Raw genomic sequence first — 17,293 nt, forward strand, 5'->3', positions numbered from 1 at the left:
CCTGATGCGCTTTCCCAAGGCGATCTTTTGAATTCACTTTCATGTAGCAAAATACAGTATCTCGGTGTGTTCGCCCCCATAGTCTTGCTTTTATTCTTTGCTTTCTTCTTTTTTCAACCTACCTTCTACTGTCACTTTTTCATCTCCTCCTACTTTTGCTTTTGCAGAACAGTCACTCTGTGTCTGCACTGCCTCCATCTGTCCTTCCCACCCTTTCTCTAGTCTATTGTCAGACTTTGCATCATAGAGTGGATGCATTTTTGCAGCCTTGTGTTTTTTTTTTTTTTTTTATTGTGCACAGCTTGACAAGTCTTACTCTTGTGAATTCTGCACCCTCGTTCACAGGGAACAGCTTTCCACTTTACTCTGACTCCAATAGCCATCAGCATCTAGTTTTTCCTTTAGCAAAATGTAACAAAATGGGTTCTCGATCCTAACAGCTGCTGTTGTCCTGTATTACTAGGTGCAACGTGCGCGGCGAGGACAGGAGAGTGCTTGGCCTGGAGTTGGACAGAGACCACCACGCTCTCTTTGTGGCATTCTCCAGCTGTGTCATCCGCATGCCACTCAGCCGTTGTTCCGATTATGGCAACTGCAGGAAGTAAGTGGCCTTTATATAATTTAGGCATCATCCAACGGGACTTTTATGCATGGGCAGTGCATGGTCAGAGTAAGCGCCATGTTGGACTGTCACTGCAGTTATCTATTTCCTAAGCAAGTATTCTATTGTGTGTGTGTGTGTGTGTGTGTGTGTGTGTGTGTGTGTGTGTGTGTGTGTGTGTGTGTGTGTGTGTGTGTGTGTGTGTGTGTGTGTGTGTGTGTGTGTGTGTGTGTGTGTGTGTGTGTGTGTGTGTGTGTGTGTGTGTGGCCTAGATATAAATGATGAAACAAAAAAATCCCCCTTTTGTTTAATAAAGGACTGTAAAGGAAGTTTAGTTTCTCACGACGCCCTTGAACATAGGATGGAAGACAGTCAAAGATGACTATAAACAATGAGTTTGTTTATAAGACAAGCTTACATTTCATATCACACATCATTATGCACTTCAGGATGAGTAGAGCATGACACTAACCCCGTGATGGGTTTCATTTACTGTATAGCACTGTACTGTAGCTCATTGCATGGATTCATTGAGTTAACAATGTTTGCGCCACATGTTCTACGCCATAGAGCACGATGCTAACATTGTTAGGGTTTGGGGGTCTTGGTATTTAATAGTATGCTATTGCCATCAAGGACGTTATTGTGTGTACAGTAAGTCAGTTAAGTTTACAGTATCTTAACACTCAAATACCTGGAACGCGCCCGAGTCGCATTAGATTTTAACCACTTTAACCATTATTTTATGCTTTAACTATTGAAAAATAGCAGATATACAAGCTCACAGCGCGGCACCGAGTGCCGCGCTGCGAGCTTGTAGATCTGCTATTTTTGAAGAAAAAAAAAACGTGAAAATGTGTGCAAGTCTTTGAATATCTTTGACCCGATCTTTGACACGACTTCTAAATCCTTCCTCTAAATCAGTGGTTCTCAAACTGTTTCTTGTCAAGGACCCCCAAAATTGCAGGTATTTGGCCACGGACTCCCAACTCAAAATATGTTGTTCCAGGGACCCCCAGAAGCAAATATTTGAGTTACAAATATTCGCTTTTAAATGGATATATTCAAATACTTGCCAAAAAAAAATCTTTGATTTTTCTAAAATAGCAGATCTACAAGCTCGCAGCGGGCACTCGGTGCCGTGCTGTGAGCTTGTATATCTGCTGTTTTTCAATAGTTAAAGCATTCAATAATTCTAGGTCTAAATGGGTTTTAAACATGGCTGAGGCGGTGGTTGTAAACAAATAGTTTAACATCAAGTAATTAGCAGCACAAAAGCAGCCTCTATTATTGTAGAGCATTTATAAGACCTTTTGTGAAACACATAAACAATATTCTGTTTCCAAACATTAGGTTTGGAATGACTGTTTTAGAGGCTGAGGTTGTTTATGGATATTCCTAGTCCATCTCTTTGTTTGAGAACTTTTGTTTTGTCAGGCAAGGGTTTTACTCCTCGCTAATGCACTCCTCGCTTCCCCGCCTCATGTTCTATTTTTGGTTACTGGAATGTTTACCCCCACTCACCCCGGTCCCAATGAAGAGAAAAGATTTCTCCTCAGTATCCCACTGGGAACGGCGTATAGCCCTATAGCATGCTAACGCCTCATTGCCGGGGCCCCAGAAAGTTCTCAACAAGCATTTACGCACAAATTGGAACCAGCTGATTGGCCGAGAGCCAGCGGTGGCCAGCGTTTGCTCTCGCCCGAGTATGAGAAAGAGGGAAGGAGGTACTGTAATAGGAGCGAGGGGGAAAAGCGGATGAGGTCTGTCTCACTTTAGTGGGCTTACGGGTCGACTGCATCTTTGGATCCTTTTTGGAGTGTGTGGCAGCCGCCCACCTCATCCAGGGATTATGGGCCCCCTTAAGGCTCATCAGGCCAAGCCAGGGGGGTCCTGTGTCAGCCTGTGTGTCTTCTTTCACCTCACCGCTCTATCGTTCTACCTCCAAATGAGATTTGGTCTGTGTATCTCTCGCAAGTTACCGTCTCCATTTTCTTGCTCTCTCTCTCACTGCATTCTTCAATTCCTGCTCACTCTCTGTTTCTTTTCCCTCTCGCTCTCTCGCAGACCTCCCCCCTCTGTAGCCTCGCTCGCTCACAAAAAGTGTAAGGCAGGTTTCTATTTTTCACTGGGGGACTGGTGCCGATATTGGGTTTCAGAAATTACAATGTTTTTGGGACAGCGGCGAGGCATTGTATGAAAGGGGTGTTTTGATGGAATGATGGTGGCTGGACACAGAGGGAATTGTATTGGTAATCTGCAGAGACAGATTTTCTAGCCCAGTTGGACATGTACTTTTCCTAGAAATAACCTGTTTTTCTTTTTTCTTTCTTTTTCAGTTTAGTCAGTTTGGTAGAATAAACAAACAAAATAGTGTGCTTATCACTGCTGCTTGGTGAAGTTCTGGTAAAAGCAATTTCGCCCATTTTCTCTCCTATTATTGTTTATAATTCATACATTGTTTGTCCTGACTCCTGACTGAGCTCTGTGAACATTGGGTCCCCAAGACCCACTGTGCAATACAAAAACACAATGTCAATGTTTAAATGTTCAATTTCTTTCCAAATTCAAATGTGTTTTTCCCTCTGTATGCAACTTTTCATCATGGCAAAATGCTGCACAGTAAAATCGTCAGTGTCAATATTAAAATTGACCCAAATGGACAGTAAGAGCCCTTTTGGCTCAGAGTTTTACTGTGGGAATGGGTTATCTTATATCCTATAAGAAGGGGGTATTCCCTGGATGTTAGCCAACTGACAAGTAAAAGTTATGAGCCCAGACCTCGGAGAGCAGCAGAGATCCCACCTCCCCACAGCAACTAATGGATGTTCCTTCTAGCTGTAGGCGAGGATGCACACCTGTGTGTTCATCATAGCCTGACAGAGCATGAGCGAAAAGCCAGCGGGCAAGTCTGAAAAAGATTTGACGCTTTAAAGAGACATAAGGGACAGACACACATGCACGACCATGCGAGTACAGTCGGTCTCACGCCGGACACAAAGCCAATAACTTCACCCTCCACTCACCGCTGTTCCAAACCGCAGTGGACACAACTGACCTCTTTTTTTTCCCAGAGTGCTCTGCTGTGGAGATTGGCCAGAATGGCCACCCGCTGTCCTTTCAGGTCAGCTGTGTCATTCTGTCTTAGACCACCACTGGCTCCAAGACGCCCCCGGAGAGTGCTGCTGTAAACAGAGTAGCAGACTGACCAGAGCTGAAATTAGCACACAGTCACACACACAACTGCAGTGTAGTGTACAGTACCGCATGGATGGGTGGAAGCCAGCAAGAATGAAAGACAAGACAGACAACAACTATTACATGTATTTGTATAAGCCCCATTTTGAAACAAAAGTTGCAAATTGATTTACAGCCAAAAGAGAGAGGGAAAAAAACTTAACAAAAACATGAAACAGAAATAATGAAACATGAAAGCAGAAAGAAATCATGTCCCACAAAAGTTAAACAAAATAACATGGAATTAACAAGAGGGGATGATGCAGGAGCAAGAAAGTGAACATGAAAGCAACAGTTGGATGAGAAGGCTTTTAAAATAGTCCTCACATCCTCAGACTGGCAGTAAAAGCCTGATCAACTTTTTTATTTTGCCTAGATTTGGGGGGCAGCCAATTCTGCTCTGCCTTAAGGATCTGGCGAGTACGTAGGTTATTAACCACTTATGTTTGATATAGTTTTACGATGAAAATAACCGATCTACAAGCTCACATCGCATCACATTGTGACATGTTGTAAGCTTGTCGAGCCACTCAATAGCGGCAAACAGCGTGCATAAATTAAGCCAATAGGCTTAGGCTATTTTTGAGAATATAACCACATGCCCGAAATAGGGACGCCGGAGTGTAACTTGGTTAAAAGGTCTGAAAATTAGCTTGGCATCAGACCATGCGGCGCCTTTTAAAGTCATCAGTAAAATCTTAAATTGATCCTCAAATGAACAGGCAGCCACTATAGTGAGGCTAGGACTACTGTGCTCCTGTCTCATGGAACAATACATGAATATAGACAGTGTACAAATGGAACCAAATGCTTAAAACATGTATCATTGTCATGACACTATGCCCTATACTTAATGCAAAATTAATACAAATATTTGAAACAAATGGACCCTAACGGGTCGATTTGGTTCCATTTGTACACTGTCAAAGTTGAGGGGAGACCTTCAAATTTCAAAGTTTGAGATCACTGCATCAAATTTGAGATCACTGCTGTAGTGTATAGCACTTTTATTCAGTTGGGAAATCTACTGTGTCCATTGCTCCATTGTGGTGACAGACAGGCTCTGATCTCCCTGGGCTTTACCTCTGATATCAACAGATTGTGTTGCAGCAGGCATGGAGGCTGCCAGCGATGTGGTGATGGGTGTAATTCTCATGGATCACAGGGGCCCTTAATAAAATGTAGTTTTACCGAGTCCTGGAAGCTTTCTGATTTTTGACATGCACCCAAATCCAACACAGAAGACCTTGTCACTTCACTCTCATTTTATTATCTCCCTCGGATGGGATGAGAACAAAATACCTTGTTCATGACTAGCGTAGAAAGACAGCAGATAAACTGTTTCTATACATAACAAACAATACTATTGTAGATTTGTTTCCTTTTTTCTTTTTCTTTTTTTTTTTTTACAGAGATTGGTAACAAAAAAGTCATATTTATTCCCCCAGCTCATGTGCAGTCAAACGACAGCCTGTGACAGTGTTCTAGAACAATGTTTCCAAAACTGCATGTGGGTCGCGGACCAATTTCTATGGGCCGCGAGTAAACACTCCTTTATTTTTTGTTTCCTATATTTTGTTTATTTCAAAAGATTTTCAAAAAAGTTTTAACTTTTTTTTCCCCAAAATAATTCCATAAAATAAAATCAGTTAATTAGAGGGGGGGAAAATACTTTTAAGAAGTGTTGTGAGCTTGTAGATCTGCTATTTTCATTATCTTCGGTCCCACGGAGACATCACATTTTTCTTTTTTTGGGTCTGGAGCTATAAAAGTTTGGGAACCAGTGTTCTAGAACACTCTGGGTCTTGTCAGGTTCTTGCCAGCCGTACATCTGCTGAGCCTTGGCTCACCGTTCTTCACACTCCGTGCTCTTAACAGTCTGTACTGACCCGGTACCCCTGTGTGTGTTTGTCCTACAGAACCTGTCTGTCATCGCGGGACCCGTACTGCATGTGGTTGAAATCGGGAAGCTGTGCTACAGTTTCTCCAGGCTTCAAGTAAGTGAAAAGACACGCACGCACCTTAGACAAATTTGTATATTTACTCATGGATTTTTCCTTGACCAAGGTCAGCAAAATGGATACATGATTTAGACACGGTAAACAAAGTTGTAACTCAGAAATGAGTTGCCGACGGGTGTCACAGGAAAGTCATTTTACGTCTCAAGCCGCTGCGTGATTGAGACGTTCAGCACTATTCAGATAAACCGGCCTTGCATCACACTGCTGCTGTATACCCTAGATAATCAATATCTAATCTAGAGTAGTTTGATTTGGCTGCAGTATCAACGTGATGAATGTGGATCTCTGCAAATTTCATCGCAGGAAAATGCAGAGTGTCATTTAACTTTGAATGTGTAACAATGGACTCTTTTCGGGTCCATTTTTTACCCCTTGAGTAAAACGAACAATACATTTTAATGTGAAAGCACCATGTGCCATCTCTCGCTCTCCATCTCCTCTCATATCATGCATTCAGCACAGGACTTGCTGGCAGACATGCAACACACATGGAATCGCTTGGGAATGTTTTACTTTATGTGTGTGTGTGTTTGTGGGGGGGGGGGGGGGGGGCTCACACTTTTCAGTCCAACAGAAAGCCATCGATCAACAAAAAAAGCCTCTGCCCGCATAATTTACTTATCCATTTGTATGAACTGGAAGGAAGCCATTTGACACTTAGAGATATTGTCCCTGGTGGCATTAGTGTGTGTGTGTGTGTGTGTGTGTGTGTGTGTGTGTGTGTGTGTGTGTGTGTGTGTGTGTGTGTGTGTGTGTGTGTGTGTGTGTGTGTGTGTGTGTGTGTGTGTGTGTGTGTGTGTGTGTGTGTGTGTGTGTGTGTGTGTGTGTGTGTGTGTGTGTGTGTATTCCTGAGCGTGCACATGCTTCTGCACAAAAGGCTAATCAATGCCATTCTGCTTTCCATCCATTCTTATCCTCATATGTTCCTCCATTCTCTATCTAACCCCCCATCCTCCTCTTTTCGTCTTTGTCATATTCTTTCGCTCTCTCTCTCTCTACCCTCTTCCCTTTACCCAGTCCATTTCATGAAATCAAATGTAATGTCATGAAATCAAAAGTAATGTTCGACTGTGTGGCTTTCAATCACACAGCGGTGCACCACCCTGTCTGCTAAATGGGAAGGAGAGATGGATAAATGGATGGAAGGGAAGGCTAGAGCAGAAGGAGGAGAGGCGTTAATGGCACTATTTTCTTCTCCTACATTGCCGCCTGACATTGCCTCTCCCTCCATGGTTGATATATGGCTACTCCTAAATCACTTTAACGTCGTTATTGTTTTATTTTATTTTTTACGTCTGTGGACACAGGTTGTAAACTGACTGTGTAGTGGTCTGTTGAATGACATTCCAGCAAACTCGAGCTGGATATTGGTTGCACGCTGGTGTCATGTACCGAAAATAGCCGATCGACAAGCTCCCATCACGTCGTGTTGTAGATTGTCTATTTCTGGTGTGCGAGTACTGTATATCAAGCCCTTCTTGTCCACTATCAACTGGCGTTTAAAGGATTATCATGACGACTGCTGGATGTGTAGGATTTATCACTCTGATTGGCCAATCACCACTTTCCATTATGTATCCTAATTCCTAAAGGAATATTTTGGAGTATTATGTGTTGTCTGTGGATATGTATATTATGTGCATCTGTGTGAATGCATATGCTCACAAGGTACACACGCACATGTGCGTGCGTGAGTGAGTGTGTGTATTTGCGAGAGCGTTTGCACACACTGGGAATGTGGCCACATGCTGGCTGGTGATGTACTGAGTGGCTACAGTGTATGTGAAGTTTGATTTATGAGCCAATGTTTGTCAGGCAGGATAGTGGCATGTTGGAAACCAATGGACTAGAACCTGAGAGAGATTGACCACAATATTCTGCCCGGCCAGGCCGCCTGCCTCTGTCCACTAGGGAGAGAGGGGAGGGGCCGTCTAAAGGAGAGGCGGGGTGAGAGTGAAACATGGAGAGCAAAAGTAAGATGGAGAAACGGGAAGGTAGGGAAGGAGGACTGGACAAAAAGTAAACTGGGGAAGAAAGGAAGAGACAGAAGGAAGATGGAGGCTGAGGGGAAAGCAAAGAGATGGAGAGGTTGAAAGAAGGCAAGAGAAAAGAAGAGGGGTTCTGAGAGAAAAGAGGCGAGGGGAGAGAAAGGGAAAGGAACGGTGTCAGGAGGCAGTCTTTGGCAGAGCTTGGCTCCAGGGCCAAGCACAGCAGCTCATGAAGTCAGTAAGGGGGATGGACTGCAAATAACCAGGGACCTCCTCCTCCTCCTCCTCCTCTTTCCTTTGTCTCTGCATCTTTATAATATAAAGGGTGAAAAATAGAGGGAAATATTATTTCCCTCTATTTTTCACCCTCCTCCTTGTCTCTCTCTCTCTGTTTCACCTCTCTCTCTATCTCTCTCTCTCTCTCTCTCTCTCTCTCTCTCTCTCACACACACACTCACTCAAACTATCATTCTCTCCTCTGCTCTCTACCTTACCCAGAGGTGGCATAAATTGTTGACTGACTTGACCCAAAGAAGCAAAGTTTCCACTGCTCTCTTGCTCTTGCTCTCTCACTGTGTGTGTGTGTGTGTGTGTGTGTGTGTGTGTGTGTGTGTGTGTGTGTGTGTGTGTGTGTGTGTGTGTGTGTGTGTGTGTGTGTGTGTGTGTGTGTGTGTGTGTGTGTGTGTGTGTGTGTGTGTGTGTGTGTGTGTGTGTGTGTGTGTGTGTGTGTGTGTGTGTGTGTGTGTGCGCGCGCGGCTCTAGCTCTCGCTCTCCTGCCCCCCTGTCCCTGGGGAGCATCGTGTGCCAGGAAGGCTGCACTTTTCCTCCTCCTTCCTCTTAACAAAATGATCCTTGGAATAGAAAGGGACTTAACGCTACTGTGCGGCTGATATATGCAGTAACACCTGGCCTGGGTCAACCTAATTAGACTCTGGGCTGGGTGTGACTGCACACCTGTTGATCAATGCAGACCCCGACACACATACAAGGGAGCTTCTATTTGGACAGTTACAGTACATCTGCTCTTGCCCGTCCTAAATGTAATTCAGAGGCCACAGAACATCCATCCAAAGAGAAGCTGAAAAGGACTTTTTACAACGCTGAGGAAGACCAGGTCGAAACGTGTTTGTTACTTTTCTCCTGGGCGAGGCAAATACATTAATGAAAGGACATTACTGAGCGCTGGCTGTTTTCTTGTTTTTATTCTGAGAAACAAGTCTCTGCAGAACTCGCGCTTGTATTAGTGTTCATGTGTCGTTCTGGCCCTTTTATTGCACATGCAGTCGAGGTTCATTGGCATTGATGTAATTGTGCGCTGCTCAACTAAGGGGGCACTCGCTCACTGGTGCGTCAGTGCCATCTCATTACTTATGGAAGGGATGCGTCTGGATGCGTTCGGGTCTTTGATTTCTGATTGACTCCAAGGTGAAAGATGATGCGTCCATTGCAGCAAGTCATTTGTAGACAAATTTTTCGCGGCTACAGCGGAAAATATAAATCAAAGGCTGTGAAGTTAATTTTCCCAATCAATAATAAACGAGTTAAGCAACAAATGAAGGAATATGAATATTTCTTTGGTAGGAACATAGCACATACTGTACGTTGAGAGCTTGGCATGAGAAGGAACAGTTTGACAAAGAACATCTGCCATTGTTCAGTGAATTCAGATAAAAGTTGGCCCAAAGATATGTCTCAACAACACTGTACAAGACACACACAAACACACGCTTTCTCAATTCCATAAAACGGTACAGTCGATGATTACAAAATTATCGAGGCTTGGCACAATAATGGATAATGGAACCACAAAAGACACAGACACTCTGACCTCAGCCAGACAAAACGGGAGATTAATTTTGGTTTCACACATATACAGTACATAAACTCACAACTCCCTTTCCTGTAAACAAAACACATTTTAAAAGGTCTCCGCAACGCAGTAAATTAAGAGGCCAGTTAGGCTCTGTTATGATGGACAACAAATACAAATTGATTGATGCAAATATAAAGTGAGATGTTTTTTGTGTGTGTGTGTGTGTGTGTGTGTGTGCGCGTGTGCGTGTGCGTGCGTGTCTTTTCCTTTCTCTCCAGGGGCGGGTTTGAACAGGATGTGGAGGACGGCTACCTCCAGTACCCTGACACCTGCCATGGTACGGTTTTAAACACTTATATAATTATATTTACTATGACTCTCAGCCAATAGAGGCTCTCCCAGAATAAGTTATTGAGTTTGTAAGTTAATGGATCCCTGTGTCTAAAAGACAGAAGACTTGAGTGATTGGCATTCTAACAAATTGTAATGCAGTATTCCAGTGCGTTCATTTCGCCGTCTCAGCAAGGGCAGCGGCTGAGTTCACACCAAAGGAGTTAAGAGATTAATTTTGCCCGCCTCCATTCTCAACCCCTATAGGAAAACTGTTCCCATTTTCCCTGTGTTAATTAAGCATTAATTGCTCATACCCTGGTTTGATTATGTAGTTAAAGTGGTCTAGAAGACAGGAATCATCACCCTTTTTTTCAAGGCGTCACATCCGTCCCCTGACTGAGCACACAATACAGTATCATAAACCATCTAAACTATATATATATATATATATATATATATATATATATATATATACATATATACATATATACATATATTATATATATACCCACACACACACACAGTATATATATATATATATATATACACACACACACACACACACACACACACACACACACACACACACACACACACACACACATGTACAGGGATGTGATCAAGAACGCAAAGGACAGGAAAGCTTTCTCCCATAAGAAGTGAATGGAAGTTATTGGCCTCTCAAGTATTCCCAGCATGTTGTTTTTAATTGTATTTATCTCATTCTTCTCCAGACATCCTGGCAACCACACGGAGACAAAACACAGCAGCCGATTCAGCGTATGGTCAGTCACCTTTACCTTACACTCACTGTGCCATGTACTGTAGCTGTTTCAGTAGTCTTAGATTCCTGGTTACCACATAGTTCAGGGGGATTGCAGTTATACTTAGTTGCGTGCCAGTGTCGTGCACCGAAAATAGCCGGTCCACAAGCTCCCAACACGTTGCGGTGCAACACATTGTGATCTTGTAGATCTGCAATTTTGTTGTGCGACACAACCCGCACGCAACCAATTATAAATCAGGCCTTATTGTAATGTACCATGCTCAATGCAGCAGGTAGCAAAAATGCAGGCAGTGAAATTGCGCGCTACTACACATAGTAGATGACCCTTGGTAATATATCGTTCTTGGGTGGATACCGTGTATGTCCAAAACAGTTCGTTTTATAGCTGATCTACAAGTACACAACGCATCGCACCCCAAGGCTTTGTGTTCTTGTAAATCTGCTATTTTCACTGCTATTTTGTTTATGTTTTTGCTGCTGGTTTACAACCAAGTGGGGCTGGAGCGGCTCTTGTGTGGCAAAAGACCATGGTCCCCCATGCCACCCCTGTCTCTCTCACTCGAACCGACAGCTTAAACATTGGAGCTATTGTCCGGAGCGGTGGTAGCATCACTCCTTTGACAGGCCTGTAGCCATGGTGGCCAGGCTGCCTAATGCCCTGTATCAGGGGGGGGGATCATCATCCATGTCACGTCCCATTACTCCACTGGCCAGACACTGAAACCCGTATTATTAGCCCTGGAATGGGAATGCAATGTCATTGGCTAGCCATGAGAAGGGTGAGAGCGAGGCTGTGTTAGCAAACCATTTTAAAGGGAAACATTTTTTTTTTGTTTTTACATCTCTATTTGTTGTATGGCTAATGTTCCATTTGCGGCCATAAAATTGAGCAGTTTTCTGTTCAAAAGTTTCCCCTGGAGATGTCACTAGGGTTGGGCGTCCTAATAGCCAAGTGGTTAGGGTGCATACCACATACCACAAAATGCCCATATCATCCAGTCCCCACTCCCTGGTTTGATTCCCAGCCGACCTAAACATATTTTGTTAATGTCATTCCCCTACTCTCTCAGCATTTCCTATCTCTTTTCTCTGCCACTATCGAATAAAAGCTTGAAAATATATATATTTTTTAGGTCTGCTAGCACTTCCTGCTATAAATAAATCTCTTGTGCAAAATATAGCCGATCCACAAGCTCACAACATTGCGTTGCAATGCAATGTGAGCTTGTCGATCAGCTATTTTTGCTGAATGATCACCCCGTGAATAGGGAAGCTAGGGTTGAAGTTAATTGCAAACGGATAATCAGTTCACCGTTCACCAAATCACGACCATGTTCACATCAACAGTGAGACAAGTGTCCCTTTAAGGCTACCATTCCAACAAAAAGTTAAGTCAGTTGCTGAGAGAAGGGAAACTTTTTTCCTACTCTGTTACACTGCGGGGGAGCTAATGGTGATGGTTTATTATCCAGCCCAGTGATTAGTACCGTCACTGTTGCGCAGAGCAATCCATCCAACATCTCGCCCAGTCTCTCTCCATCTCCCAACAGAGTGCCATTGTGTCTGCTGGTGGCTTAGCACCAGACCTCCCCAGTCCCATAGTCCCTCCATGCTCTTGTGTACCCTCCCTGCCGAAGGAGTTACCACTCATTGGGCAAGCAAGGCTTAATGAAGCAACCCTGCTGCTTAATCCCATGGAGCTCCCTCCATCCCCATGCTTGCTCGCATTGTTTGAAGTTCTCCATACACAGCCAGATTCATTTTTTTTTCTTTCTTTTTTTTTTACTTTGTCTGAAAAAGAAGAAAAAAAAAACGTTTAAGCCTTCACACTGAAGATCAATTATCAGCTTTCCTAGACGATAAAACAGCCCATATGCTGAACAAAGCTGCTATGGTACCTGCGGCTCCATTCCCCCCAATAGGGAGCACGCCAAGGGCGGGACCCTCCCTTTCATCCTCTCCCTCGTGGCCAAACAATCCCGGTCCATAGAGAGAGAGGGTGTGAGACAGAACCTCCATAGAGAGAGAGGGTGTGAGACAGAACCTCCATAGAGAGAGAGGGTGTGAGACAGAACCTCCATAGAGAGAGAGGGTGTGAGACAGAACCTCCATAGAGACCATAGAGAGGGTGTGAGACAGAACCTCTATAGAGACCATAGAGAGGGTGTGAGACAGAACCTCCATAGAGAGAGAGGGTGTGAGACAGAACCTCCATAGAGAGAGAGGGTGTGAGACAGAACCTCCATAGAGAGAGAGGGTGTGAGACAGAACCTCCATAGAGAGAGAGGGTGTGAGACAGAACCTCCATAGAGAGAGAGGGTGTGAGACAGAACCTCCATAGAGAGAGAGGGTGTGAGACAGAACCTCCATAGAGAGAGAGGGTGTGAGACAGAACCTCCATAGAGAGAGAGGGTGTGAGACAGAACCTCCATAGAGAGAGAGGGTGTGAGACAGAACCTCCATAGAGAGAGAGGGTGTGAGACAGAACCTCCATAGAGAGAGAGGGTGTGAGACAGAACCTCCATAGAGAGAGAGGGTGTGAGACAGAACCTCCATAGAGAGAGAGGGTGTGAGACAGAACCTCCATAGAGAGAGAGGGTGTGAGACAGAACCTCCATAGAGAGAGAGGGTGTGAGACAGAACCTCCATAGAGACCATAGAGAGGGTGTGAGACAGAACCTCCATAGAGAGAGAGGGTGTGAGACAGAACCTCATCTCCGTAGGTAATCAAATGCCTCTCTGTTGCGTAACATGCCTTCTTTGTACTTCGTGAGGGAAAACAATATCAACACGCACAAATGCACTGGGACACCAACACAAACATGATAAATTGAGCGAATATTAAAGTCCTGGAGCTATTGTCCAGTGCACTAAGGCCCAGGTCTCCCTTGTGTGCCGCTTTAATTTGCCTGGCACAGATGGCGCACTGACAGGGCACCTTATTCAGAGCGAAAGCTGTCAACTGGCACAGAGAGATGGAGAGAGAAACGGCCCTTTCGCCTCCAGTCTGGGCAGGCACTCTTCAGTATGCTAACATTATGGTTGGCTTATTAGTGGGAAAGCCCAAGCCAATAGCCGCGTGATGCAGATCAAACTTCAAGGACAAACTGAGTGACTGAAGAGCGCACTCCTGCGAATGTGTGTCATGAAAATAAATATGTTTGATAATACAAGGCAAAAACCCAGCAGGTTTTCTTGCCGGATGCTTTAAAGTAATCACAGGAATTGGCTGTTATCGTGTTTTCTGTAAGCGGTTTGCCATTGACTATAATATGTTTGACCTAGGGATGTTGCCTGTGAAAAAGCTTTGATGAAATAGTGGGGGAAAAAAGAGGTATAGTAAAAACTATCACCTAGCCAGGTACCAGTATCTGTTTCCACCTATCTGTGAAAACACTTAACCGCAGTGGAGCAGGCACGGAAGACATTTTAACAATGGTAGAAGTCGATCTGCACTGGAAGGCTCATTCATACGGGGTCCAGCCAGCTGGACCAAAGCCACCCAACAAAAGGGGGATTTGCTATAAAATAGACTGGAGCACCAGTGACTACAGATTCCTCAGTGCTTCAGTAACAAACAAAAGGCAGCAAAGTTTGGGAAAAACTTGCAGCCAGCAGACTATTCAAATCATAACGGCACTGAGCATTCCTATTTTCCTCAAAGGGTTTTTGCTGCCTGCAGCTATTTGAAAAGTTACAAAGCCCTTTGCAAGGTTTTTTATGTAGATACAGTATGCAGTGTAATTGCAAATTTTACATTAGACTAGACTTTTTTTTTTTTTCATCGTTTCAAGGTTGTGAGGTATTTTCTGTCACAAACGTGGTAGGTAATGGGTCAACTGTAAGCTCTTTGGAAAAACAACCCAAATCAAAACCACAAAATCAGTTTTGTGGAGAGACTGATGAGGTGCATTGTTGAGCTAATAACATGACAAAATGTAGCAACCACAGAGAAGAGAGTCCAAGCTTGTTTGTAAATTAGCCTACTATGTTGCGCTCTGTGCACTTGTCACTTTTCCTTACTGTCATGAATGCGAGCTCTCGGCAAGTCGTTGACAGCTTTGACTAATCTTTTCCACACTGGGATTGATCTGACTTTGATATTTTACAAAATGATTTGTTGTAATTTCACATTGCACTAATCGATCACTTTGTTGCCCCTCCTCCCCCTCACTACAACTACAGGGAAGACCACACCCACAAGCGCCAGCACAACCTATCAGGGGGCGGCATTCCCAAAGGAGGCAGGTGACCCTGAAAGAGGTACAGGTCCTGATGGCCCTCCCCCAGTTGGGGAACAGGGGTCACCTGACTCGGAGCCAATCAGTGTGGAGATGGAGGGTAAGGGGGTGGGGTGTCTGTTCTTGCTTAATTCTGACCTGCAGAGGATTTGCACTGCTGGGCCCTAGAAGCTTCACTGTACACTTCTAACCAGGCTGACAACTAACAGCGCTGTTGAAAGTTAAAGATTGCATTTCACTGTGGGAGAACATCTGCCCTTTTCAGCAGCATGCTACCACCATACTGTATGTATCCAGAGTGATGCTCCCCTCGGTGGTGTTCGTTGTTCGCAATGATTACCATCTTGAGTCTAGAAAAAGAAAACCAAAGCCTTATCTGTGATGCCCTCACATGTAAGTGTGCAAGCTAAAAATGGGATGTTCTTCCAGCAGTGAAATAACACTTGAAGTACTTCACTAACATCTCAACTCCGAGTTATATCTTGGCTGCAACTACGTGTCGCGCAACTACGTATAAACCAGGCGCAACTCTCCAGATTAATCGATCTCTTAGTAAAAAGCATTAAGCTTTAATTAGCTGTTTTGCCCATACACTTCATTAGTTTTGCTTAATCTCCAATCGGATGTGACATGATTGATAATTGCCCAGTCAGCTTACCAAAGATTTAAAGCACTTTGTGATAAGGCTGAAAGGTGCTACAAGATAAACGGTAGATAACATCACGGACCACTACGCTTAGCAGAAAGATATTGATGGCATAAGAAACAGAAGCATTCCAAAAGGTTTGCTGACGGTTACGATGTTGCCGTTCATGTACTGTAAATACATTCCATCTTAAATCTACAGTAGATGTGCTTAGCTATGCAGCCAGGAGTTTAGAAGATTTAATCACGTAAACAGATCCTGCACTGGATCTAATAAAGTCCTCCAGTCAAACTGAACATACATGCAAGTGTAAACAAATGTCCATCCGCACAGCCTCATCTTATTTCTTGGCTTGCCTCATCTTATTTGGCTCGTCAGTGCACAAATGGCCTTCCTGTTCCCCGGCATGTTTCCAACCTTCAAGAACGCATGCCACGGAAGTGGAAACTCTGTCTTCTCTCCTCCTGCTGTCTGCGTTCACATGTTACATTTAGCTTTTAACTGAAGGTTTCATCCGGTGAAACTTTCAATTACCGAGCAGGCTCTGTGTCTTGTTAGAGACACACAGCACTGCAACTGGACAGAATCATTCACCACTGAGGGCATTGAACCTGCTGCCATTTTGTTACGGGACGCTAACCACAAAAATGTAATTTCCATACAGTATTGCTCCGTAGTGGAACCCTGAATATCAAGTCGCACGTAAAGACTTACATTATGTCTTCCTTCGTCACTGGCTTCCTCTGACACCGTGTTTTAGTCCATAAATCCTGAGCCAGCGAGGCTTCCATTCAGTGTCTGTGACAGCAATGATGAGCCACTCAGACTCAAATGAGAAAAAACCTGTAACAAATAAATAACCAGCCGGGAGCCTGGGCCCGCGAGTCAGCCCATGGCGAGGAGGAGGGATGTAATGGAAACTAGAGCAATGCCATCGACTTCAGCCAATGTCGTTGCTGCTGCAGCTCGAGTCTGGAGAGCAGTGGAAAACAGCAGCCATGGTGGAAGAAACAGTGTCACAGATTTATTCTTTACCTCTATCTCTAGTTATCTCTTAGTAAGTAGCTATACATACTGATATTTAGAACAATAACTGCCTTATAACCAAACAACCGAGAAGCTTTTTTTTAAATAAATGAGAATAGATTTTTTTTATATTCAACCAAATTGATTAGTCTGACACTTAACCCTTCTGTTATACTTTCTACAATGGTGAAATACAAAAATAGTGAAAATATCAGATCTACAAAATCATGAATTAATTGTAATCTAGGCAAAAGTCACCCAGGACTATGTACACATAATCACAAACTGCATAGTGTACAACGTATATATATGTGTGATGATTTAGGGTTAGATTCAGCATGAGGTTTAGTTAGTGACAGTAACAAACAGTTGGTCATATGTTCAATCCCAGCAACAATCTTATTGATCCGTCTTTGCAGCAATATGCCGAACCCCAACCTGCCAAATGGAGGCCAACCCTTCTGGTGACATGCACCTACCTGCACTGTATATAGTACTATACAGTGCACTGTATGCGTTTTACAATGAAAGGCAAAGAAACATAGTTATCGGAAGTTCATAATACTATGATTCCTCAAGAAATATTACAAACCGTGTGAG

The 17,293-nt window shown here is 43.8% G+C and overlaps 1 protein-coding gene across 1 annotated transcript in view; it reads left to right on the forward strand.

The window, feature by feature from the left end:
- Positions 1–17,293, forward strand: part of sema6cb (semaphorin 6Cb) — a 91,020-nt gene that overhangs the window by 63,727 nt on the left and 10,000 nt on the right. The window contains exons 14-18 of the mRNA XM_080749068.1: positions 464–601; positions 5,758–5,835; positions 9,939–9,997; positions 10,728–10,778; positions 14,966–15,121. Coding sequence (XP_080605194.1) covers positions 464–601; positions 5,758–5,835; positions 9,939–9,997; positions 10,728–10,778; positions 14,966–15,121 — 482 coding nt within the window. The remainder of the gene's footprint in view (positions 1–463; positions 602–5,757; positions 5,836–9,938; positions 9,998–10,727; positions 10,779–14,965; positions 15,122–17,293) is intronic.

The sequence above is a fragment of the Nannobrachium achirus genome (assembly GCF_963921795.1).
Source record: "Nannobrachium achirus genome assembly, chromosome: 2".
Taxonomy (NCBI): Eukaryota; Metazoa; Chordata; class Actinopteri; order Myctophiformes; family Myctophidae; genus Nannobrachium; species Nannobrachium achirus.